Source organism: Colossoma macropomum, unplaced genomic scaffold, assembly GCF_904425465.1.
Source record: "Colossoma macropomum unplaced genomic scaffold, Colossoma_macropomum, whole genome shotgun sequence".
Lineage (NCBI taxonomy): Eukaryota > Metazoa > Chordata > Actinopteri > Characiformes > Serrasalmidae > Colossoma > Colossoma macropomum.
In genome coordinates, this window is record NW_023494787.1 from 39123260 (window position 1) to 39133198 (window position 9939).

At 38.8% G+C, this 9939-nt stretch overlaps 1 protein-coding gene across 1 annotated transcript; it reads right to left on the reverse strand.

Moving 5' to 3' along the window:
- Nucleotides 1-511: 511 nt before the first annotated feature.
- Nucleotides 512-4005, reverse strand: si:ch1073-70f20.1 (prostate-associated microseminoprotein). Its single transcript, XM_036565721.1, has 4 exons — nt 3957-4005; nt 3195-3308; nt 857-965; nt 512-766 (listed from the first exon to the last, which is right to left on the reverse strand). The coding sequence occupies exons 2-4, from the start codon at nt 3298-3300 to the stop codon at nt 589-591; spliced, it is 393 nt and encodes a 130-aa protein (XP_036421614.1). The 5' UTR covers nt 3301-3308; nt 3957-4005; the 3' UTR covers nt 512-588.
- Nucleotides 4006-9939: the final 5934 nt, after the last annotated feature.

Below are 9939 nucleotides of genomic sequence, written 5' to 3' on the forward strand. Positions count from 1 at the left end.
TCCAGATCATCCACTCTGTCAATCGCTTCTGACCTTTAGATACCTGAAACTGTGCAGGGCTGTGGTTCCCCAGAACTGGAGTTAAAAATATCACTGGTGTGACAGCTTCATTGTGTAGCTAAAGACTGCACTCAGACATTGTAGACAGAAATAAATAACTATTAATCTTGAATTTTGAACTGTTGTTTATGAATAACAACAGAAGTTGCCACCATAATATAGCCTCCGTATGCCTGCCTGAAGTGTGTGCTCAAGAAGGAAATTCAGATTCTCTAGGGGAGTCAGAATTCGGCACAACATACGCTGTCTAAAACGGCTGCCTGCTGCATTCATGTACACAGTGAAGGTTTGCTCATTTTTGTAACTCACAGATTGAGATGGATGGATGGATGGATTAGGTGAGATTTTGTTAAATGTAATATACTTTAACAAGCGTACTATATTTTTGCAACTGCTTGTGAATTACTGATAGTTAAAACATCTGCATGTACCAGTGTTGGTACATCTCACTGCCCAAAGCTCGCCTTTTCAAAGTTGAAAATAAAATATCCTGGGTGTTGGAAGATCATTTACAGCAGTGTGTTTATTTTAGAAGAGTGGATCATTCTCTGATTTCCATGCAGATGCTTCCCCCAGTCGCAGCTGATTCTTCCTCCCAAACAGGCAAGGCAATTTACGATTGGCCTTCATCACCACGGCAACAGTGCAGGAGCCTGGTTTCCGGATGGCCTCGCACCAGTCTGGAAAATCAACTGGCTGCTTTCCACTGGAGGGCAGCAAAGGACAAGACATTTAAAAACTGAAAAAGTTCTTGTGCCTTTGTGAACATGAGTGCATATGCTCATCTGAAACTTACTGTTCACAACAGCCCACTCCAAACGGCTCGAAACAAACACACTGGAAACACTCATCGTTCAACCAGCTCTCCCCAATGTCAAACAGCTGACCCTTGTGTTCACAGGTAGCTATGGTGGGATAAAAAGAGAGAGAGAGAGAATATTCTGTCAAATAAGGACAAATTAGAATGAATTTAGTTTGATTGTACAGCTACATCAGAAAATCTTCTTACCATACAATATACAATCAATGATAATAATTGCAATTACCATGTAATCAATACTGCGCTCGAAAGGTTAATATTACTTTAAAACCTTGAGGAATGGAGAAAACAGCTTCATCTTTTTTAACACCTACACTACATGTCCAAATGTATCCAGACAGACCTTTTAATTAGTGGATTCAGTTACTTTCAAGGATTGCCCATTGCTGACACAGGTGTTCAGTTAAGCACACGCAGCTTGTATAATCTCCATAGAAAAGCTCCAGATATCTTACTGATGTGGCTGGGGTAAACGTGAGACCTGATAGAAGATGTCCATTTCTAAATCGAAAATGTCAGCCACCTGAACAAAAACACCCAGAAAAAAGCCACACTTATAGTGACAGTGACAGGTCCAACATCGGCCAGGGGTCTATATTTTGAGGATCTGGGTATGACAATGCCCAATGTCAAGTAACTAGAGGGGTACATAGCCCCTCAGCATTGGGCTGTGGAGCACTGTGCTCACTGCAGTGAAGAAGCACCATACAATATACATAACTCAGTCGATAACAAGTCCAATAAGATTTGAAGTGGTGTTTGTGATATGTGATCCAGAACTGACCATCCAGCATCAGTTTCTGACCTCACTAAAGCACTTGTGGCTGAATGCAATCACATCCTCACAGCAATGGCCCAACATTTAGTGTAAACTCTTCGCAGAAAAGTAGAGCCTGTTAGTAGAGACTGTGGCAAAGAGGAACAAACTCTTTATGAACAGTGTTGGGTTTGACGCTTTACAAAGTACACATTACTGTAATCACATTACATTTGTCTATAATGCAGTAATGGAAAGTGTTACTGTTCCTAAATCCAGTAATCACATTACAGTTCCTAACAGTGCACACTTGCACGAAAATCAATTAACCCCGCAGTGCCCAGACCAGAAACTACTATCCATTGCTGTCGACACAACATCTAATTTCTACAAGCACCAAGCTAACACAAAACTAGTAGTGAAAGACCCCTGGACCCAGAGTGATGGTCAAGAGTGTGTGCTGACCCTAACCAAACAGCCAAAGCCTGATTTCCAAAAGGTTCAACAGGCCTTTTCTGTAAAATGCTCTTTGGGCTGGTTTCCATCAACGACTTTACTAAAAAGCATATAAGAAAATTCAAAAAAGAAGCTGATTACAACTTGTATATATAATGTTTAACATTAAGTGCTATTGTTAACTGGCAATTATGTAACAATTCATCTCAAGTGATGTTGTAGAGAAACGCAAAAGTAACGTAATGAGTAGTGTAACGAATAGCTTTCCACAGGCACTAAATAAATAAAGTAATGCATTACTTTTTCAAAAAAGAAATGTGGGATAAACAGCTGTGCTTCTGGGCATTTAGTGTATCTTGGGGTGTCTATCTTTCATATAATTCATGTATATTCAGTTCTTTGAATCCCAAAAAGACACAAATGGCTTGGCTATTATCTGATACATATACAGTCATATGCAAAAGACCCAGGTCAGATGATATTTTGTTGAATTTATCATACTGGGAAAACATAAAACATAAAATGTGGCCTGTAGAAAAGTTATGGCACATTCTATATGTTTTTTTTCCCCAACATGTTAAACTCAGCAAAGTACAAAAGCCCTGAAGTGTAAGATTAAATGTGATCCTGAATTCCACTTCTGTCTCACAATGTTTTTCTCCACTACTAAATTGCACCAGACAGGTGAAGAATGAAAAAATAAATAAATAAATATTGACTAACACTTAACAGCTTTGACATGCAGGAGGAGTCTCCCCCCTCCACCTCTCTCTCTCACTCTCTTTCTCTCTCAGGTACACTCCTTTTTGCTAGCGCAATTTGCACTGGCAAACTGCAAGTCAATTTGAGCAGTTTCTCAGAGTGTTTTTATATATTCTGAATTATTTTCTAAGAGAGTGGTTCCCAATCACTGTCCTGTGGTGCCCCCTGCTCTGCACACTGTAGTGTTTCCCCTGCCTTTAACATACCTGATCCAACTAACCAGCTCACTAACAAGCCCTTCATGACTTGAAGTAGGTGTGTTTGAGAGCAAGGAGGACACTATAATGTGCAGGACACTGGGCACTCCAGGGCTAGGGTTGGGAACCTGTCCAGACTTACCCTTAGCATTAAAGTAGCATTCGCCACTGCTGGTAACACTGTAGCAGGATGGGAGGATGCTCAGAAGACAGAGGACAGCTACAAAGCATTTCATCTGTGTATGCATGCCTGTGTCTGTAACAGGAGAAATATTTGTACATGTGTAAAATATCCATCCAGTCTTCCTATAATCTAATCAAAACTAACAAATAATGTTAAATAAATTGCTACATAAAGAAGCTATACACTTGTATAAAACATTTGGACATGTTTTGTTGATTTTCTAAGTGAAAACAAGTTAACACATCCTCTACAGAGTTTTTGTAAATTTAGGGCATAATTTCTATTTGCTATGTTTATCATATTGGAAAAAAAAATATATAAGATAAAATAAATATATGTATATATAAAGATAAAACATGCCATAACTTTTGCCTAAGTCCTTTATCATATAGGAGGAGAACTTTATAGTTCTACAATTACAGACTGTAGTCCACCTGTTTTTCTGGGTACTTTGTTAGCCCCCTTTCACCCTATTCTTCAGTGGTCAGGACCCCCACAGTCTGTAACTGTCATGGCTGGTATACTCAAATATACATGTATATACACGAGTGTTGATATTTTGGAAAAAAAAAAAAAATTGAAAGAATACAAAGAACGGAATAGAATTATAATTAGTTTACAATTCATTTTTTGTAGTAAAATCACATGAATCAACAACCATTATAATCCTATGTAGTCTACAGAGCAAATTTCAAAACTGAAATTATATCCATTTCTTACCTTCAATAAACCTTCTTCCTTTCTCTTTCTCTTTTTCCTTCTACTTGCCACGTCTCTGCTTTTCTCCTGCCTGTGTGTGCATATATGCTCGTGTGGTTCTGGATGCTTCGTTTAACTGGGTTTTTATATCTACATCTCTCATCTCTTCCATTCACCTTCCTGCCCCTCTGTCACTAATGTTTATCCTCCTTTTTTATTCTTGCCCTCTCTTTTCTTGCCTTCCCATTCACTCTTTGTTACACTCTCTTTTGTGTCTGTGCAAACAAGTGCCGAGTGCTGATAACGGCTGCCAATGTCAATGTAAACATCAATTCAGCATCATAGATTCTTAGATGTCTTAACTTAGTGATTCTGATACAAATATATGCAAAAGTTTGGGTGCCACTATTTAAATGACCTGTTTTGTTGATTCTAAGTGAAAATAAATGAACACATCCTCTACAGAGAACACATTTCTGTATATTTTAATACACAATTACTGTTTATGTGCTAATTTTAACATATGGGAAAAAAATAAAATGTAAAATGTGGTCTGTGCAAAAGTTAGTACATTTTGTAGGAAATGGGTTAACTTACTTTCACTACTAAAATCAACAAAACATATACATACATAGAACACACACCGATCAGGCATAACATTATGACCACCTCCTTGTTTCTATGCTCATTGTCCATTTTATCAGCTCCACTTACTACATAGGTGCACTTTGTAGTTCTACAATTACCGACTGTAGTCCATCTGTTTCTCTGCATACTTTGTTAGCCCCCTTTTACCCTGTTCTTCAGTGATCAGGACTCCCATGGACCCTCACAGAGCAGGTACTATTTGGGTGGTGGATCATTCTCAGCACTGCAGTAATACTGACGTGGTGGTGGTGTGTTAGTGTGTGTTGTGCTGGTACGAGTGGATCAGACACAGCGGTGCTGCTGGAGTTTTTAAACACTGTGTCCACTCACTGTCCACTCTATTAGACACTCCTACCTTGTCAGTCCACCTTGTGGATGTAAAGTCAGAGACGATAGCTCATCTGCTGCTGCACAGTTTGTGTTGGTCATCCTCTAATCCTTCATCAGTGGTCACAGGATGCTGTTGCTGGATATTTTTGGTTGGTGGACTATTCTTAGTCCATCAGTGACACTGAGGTGTTTAAAAACTCCAGCAGCACTGCTGTGTCTGATCCACTCAGACCAGCACAACACACACTAACACACCACCACCATATCCGTGTTACTGCAGTGCTGAGAATGATCCACCACCCAAATAGTACCTGCTCTGTGAGGGTCCATGGTGTCCTGACCACTGAAGAACAGGGTAAAAGGGGGCTAACAAAGTATGCAGAGAAACAGATGGACTACAGTCGGTAATTGTAGAACTACAATGTGCACCTATATAGTAAGTGGAGCTGATAAAATGAACAATGAGCATAGATCAAGGAGGTGGTCATAATGTTATGCCTGATCGGTGTATACTGGCTGTGTTCTTTAAATACAGGTTTAAGAATATGCTGCATATTGTGTTTTACAGGCTTTCTTATTTTTCTTTTCTATGTGGTTATATTATGAATGAATGTTTCAATCCAGGTGTTGCACGGATAAGAGTTGTGTCTAAATGACTCTCACAAATGTCTCTCTAAATGACTCTCATAATGTGCAGTAGATTTGAGTTTAATTGATTCTGTAACCCACCTCCCATGTGCAGTTAGCAACAAATCAACTCTCAAAAAGTATGTATGGAACCTGGCCATATTTATACTAATGCAAAACATACCTGTGTGGTTATGTAAGGCTGTCAGCTCTAATTGTTCTCCTGCAGTTAAGTTCTTTATTTTGTGTCATTTCCAGAGTCAGAGGTCATCCTTTAACTTTTGCATGTTTATGGTATCTGACCGAGGTGCAGGGGGTTAATCTGCAGCAGCTGTTTCTGACCACTGCACTTGACGTCACAACAAGAATTGCATACACAGCCTGAATGTGTGTGTCTGTTTTATTTTAAAAGGTCAGTGTGTGTGTGTGTGTGTGTGTGTGTGTGTGTGTGTGTGTGTGTGTTTGTGTGTGTGTGTGTGTGTGTGTGTGTACAATACCGTCATCTCTGAACACACACTGATAACACAGTGGTCTCTCAGTGATCAGACCTGTTTCAATTCTGTCTACTTTAATACAAAAAAAGGATTTTAGTTTCTTGAATTGTTCCATTATTAGACTGGATTGAACTTTGTGATTGTTTGTCATCAGTACTCTAGAACTTTAGGAACTGTTTAACAGATTTTTGCTTTTGTTCACATTTTTACTAGTACATGTCACCAGACATCAAAGGTTTCATGAAAAAAACAACAAAATTTGTGCAACAGAATTTACATTCAGCAGATTAAAAACTGGGCATCCTTTTGACTATTTTTAAAATGCATTACATTCATTTATGTTACACTTTTTAACTCAGTAATGTGTTTTTTAAACATAAGGGTGTTTTATGTATTATCTATTTATCTATTATCTGTTTATCTATTATCTATTACTACTTGGAACCCCTATGCCAGATAGATTCCTCACTATTCACTATAGTATCACTGGATGCTGATTTCTGTGAATGCTACACTCACCAAGCACTATATTAAGTACACCTTCTTGTATCTACACTCATTGTCCATTGTATCAGCTCCACTTACCACACATGTGCACTTTGTATTTCTACAATTACAGATTGTAGTCCATCTGTTTCTCTGCATACTTTGTTATCCCCCTTTCAGCTTGTTCTTCTATGGTCAGGACCCCCATAGGACCACCACAAAGCAGGTACTATTTGGGTGGTGGATCATTCTCAGCACTGCAGTGACACTGATGTGGTGTGAGTGGATCAAACACAGGAGTGCTGCTAGAGAAATATAGAAATATGAATGGGAAAGGTTGTAACGCTCAACAAGGTGTCTGTATGTGCAAAGTCCCGCCCTTAAAGGAAAAGAGCCAATCACCCTGCTGGTTATGCCACAATTGCAATTGTGTTTCTGAGCCAAATGCTACAAACTATTTAAGAGGTTTTGTCAGATTTTATTTGACTTTAAATATGTTTTTAATAATAATTTGAGTATTTTGGTCTTTCCTCAATTGTGTGTGTATGTCTGTCTGCCCTGCGATGGACTGGCAACCTGTACAGGGTGTATCTTGCCTTCTGCCCGATGACAGCTGGGATAGGTTCCAGCACCCCACCGCGACCCAGAAGGATAAGCGGTTTAGATGATGTGTGTGTGTGTGTGTGTGTGTGTGGTCTCGTCTCTCCTCATTCAAGGACATAGGAGCCTGGTCTTAAATAGCTGGAAATAACTGCCAGCCTGTATTGCAAAGATGGCTGCAGGGCAGAGGTGCGGACTTGAGTCATATGACTTGGATTTGAGCCTAACTCGAGTCAAGAATTTGATGAATTGTGACTCCATTTACATTTATGTTGTATGCTTATATATTATTGCCATTTTTTAATTACAAAAGTACTACAATTCCTTCAGTCTCAAGGCTAATTCTTGAGGGTTGGTTCTTGAGGGTGTGTAAAAACCCCAGCACTTGTACCAGCACTATGCACACTACCATCTCAGTGTCACTGCTGTGATATGAAAGGACCACCACCTAAATAAAAAATCCCTTTTCACAGTCAGTGACTAAGCTTACAAAGTGCACCAGTGGTAGGTGAAACTGATAAAATGGCCACAACTGGCAGCTATTTTAACAGTTTTTTAACAACTATGTACAGGAAATGTAGTAAGCCATGCAGAACAGCGAAGAGTTTAGAGTGTTTTTTCAAAATCACATTCTACCCTGTTTACATGGATGAGGCACATACAGAAGTGTGACCAGACCATGTAACTATTCCACATAAATATCTGCAATATGATTAGTTAAAACTGTCGGCTACAAACCTGCCATATATATTGTCATGTTAGTGTAGGGGTTGGAGGTTAGAGGGGTGCGTCAAACATCAGGCAGAGGCTAAACTTCACAGCTCAGGGACTTAGTTTTATCTTTCTGAACAGTTCGTTGGTGGTCATCTAGCAGATCTTTTTTGAAGAAGAAGAAGCACGTCCATATTGGTTTATTTGTAGCTGTAACACTAAAACCACCTTCTTGTTTCTACACTCATTGTTCATTTTATCAGCTCCACTTACCACATAGGTGCACTTTGTAGCTTTACAATTACAGACTGCAGTCCATCTGTTTCTCTGCACACTTTTATTAGCCCCCTTTCACCCTGTTCTTCAATGGTCAGGATCCTCACAAGACCACCACACAGCAGGTATTATTTGGATGGTGGATCATTCTCAGCACTGCAGTGACACTGTTGTGTATGGTGTAATAGCCCTGAAAAGGGAGATAATTAAATGACAAACTCTCCACTGTGTTCTCTCTTTTGTGTCTTTATGGTGAATTAGTTTAAAATACACATTGTAGAAATACTTTTGTTTACATACTTCTAAGCTTTAATGTGCCAAATTCAGTATTTTCCATTCATTTTTTCTTTTTTACAACATTCAGAAACTCACACATTGTGATAGTAATGTTATTTCTTTTTAACCAATCATATATGACATTCACACTCACTAGTTTTAATCAGACGCAGTATGCAAAGTGCCTCATGGTCTTTTGCTAACTGAGGAGAGTTTATGTGCTTGGCCATTTTACCCCTTAATGACAACAAACTTGTTTAACTATATTAAGAATGCTTTTCTACCAACTAAACATACTGTAAGTGTGGCTATGTACTGGATTCAGCTCATTCTCGGAAGGAATACTTGTGTTTTGTAAGTTTTTACCTGTAAAGAAAGATAATTAAATGACAGTCTCTGCACTGTGTCATCTCTTCAGCGTCTTTATGGCGCCCCCATCTGGCTGAAACAGGCATGAGCAAACGATAATCGATAATTGATATTCTTCTCAATCCACCGCATAAGCCAATACTCAAAGAAAAAGATCAACTTTCCCATGTACATGCACAAAAACAATCTTTTGATAAAGACTCATAGTTTGTAACCCAAAATCTTCCTTTTTAAAGCTAATAGCAATAGAAATACTAAAAAATCCAAACTATTAAACATACATTAAAAATAACAGTTTAACATTTCCTAACACCACAATAATTTCTCTAGTTAAGTAGTTATTTTAAATGTTAGTTTAGGTGCTGTTATATTTGCATGTTTAACTGGTAACACACTCCCCTTCAGAATTAAATGTCACCCCAACATCTCCATCAAAACTCGTAACAAATTAATTCCCATTCTTAAACTTTTAACCACATTTTCTTTTAAGTCAGTGCAGTACATGTCAACTTTGGCTTTAATTCACATTCTTTTTTCATTAAGGAACACAATTATTTAAAGCATAATACAGTCCTACTCAAAAAGTCCATGCCAAGCTTGGAGATCAGTTCAAAACCATGTCAGCAATATGAAACAGTTCATAACTGGGAATCTGTTTGGCTGCATGCGAATAGTACGACGCAGTATATCCATGTTCAACTTCAAATTCAGTTCGGGAGCATGTGTGCAATAAGCGAGTCCGCGCTAAATAAGGGGTCAGTTCCAAGGCACATGGGCGATAACGAAAGAGTCCATCACTAATGAAATGTCTCTAGTCCTTTAAACAGTCCATAGTTTCCTTATTTTGTCCCTTTCCTTGAGGAATAGGCGCCCTGTTACTGCAATAGTACATGAACACTAAAGCAACTCTCATTTGTGGAGCCAGTCTATACCATCAATTCACATGCTAAACAGACCATTCTTTCCTAAAGGGGCATGTACACTGAGGTATACACATCCAAGGAATTACTCTCTGTACACCACTATAACTCAAAAGAGTGTACTGGAAGAGTGAACAGTTCACAATCACTTGTTGGCATGCAGGAGTTCTGGGTACATCATAAGTGAACCATCTTGATGGTCTTCTTTCTCTTTTAGGAAGCTGTGAATTCTCTGCGTGTTGTACAATCTCACTTTCTGGGCCAATA

Excerpts from the sequence above, each read along its gene's own strand:
- si:ch1073-70f20.1 (XM_036565721.1), bottom strand. The coding sequence starts at position 3,300 with ATGCATACACAGATGAAATGCTTTGTAGCTGTCCTCTGTCTTCTGAGC. Across the intron at positions 966-3,194 it reads ATGCTACTTTAATGCTAAGG|CTACCTGTGAACACAAGGGT; the intron begins GTAAGTCTGGAC and ends ATCCCACCATAG. Across the intron at positions 767-856 it reads GGAGTGGGCTGTTGTGAACA|TGGAAAGCAGCCAGTTGATT; the intron begins GTAAGTTTCAGA and ends GCTGCCCTCCAG.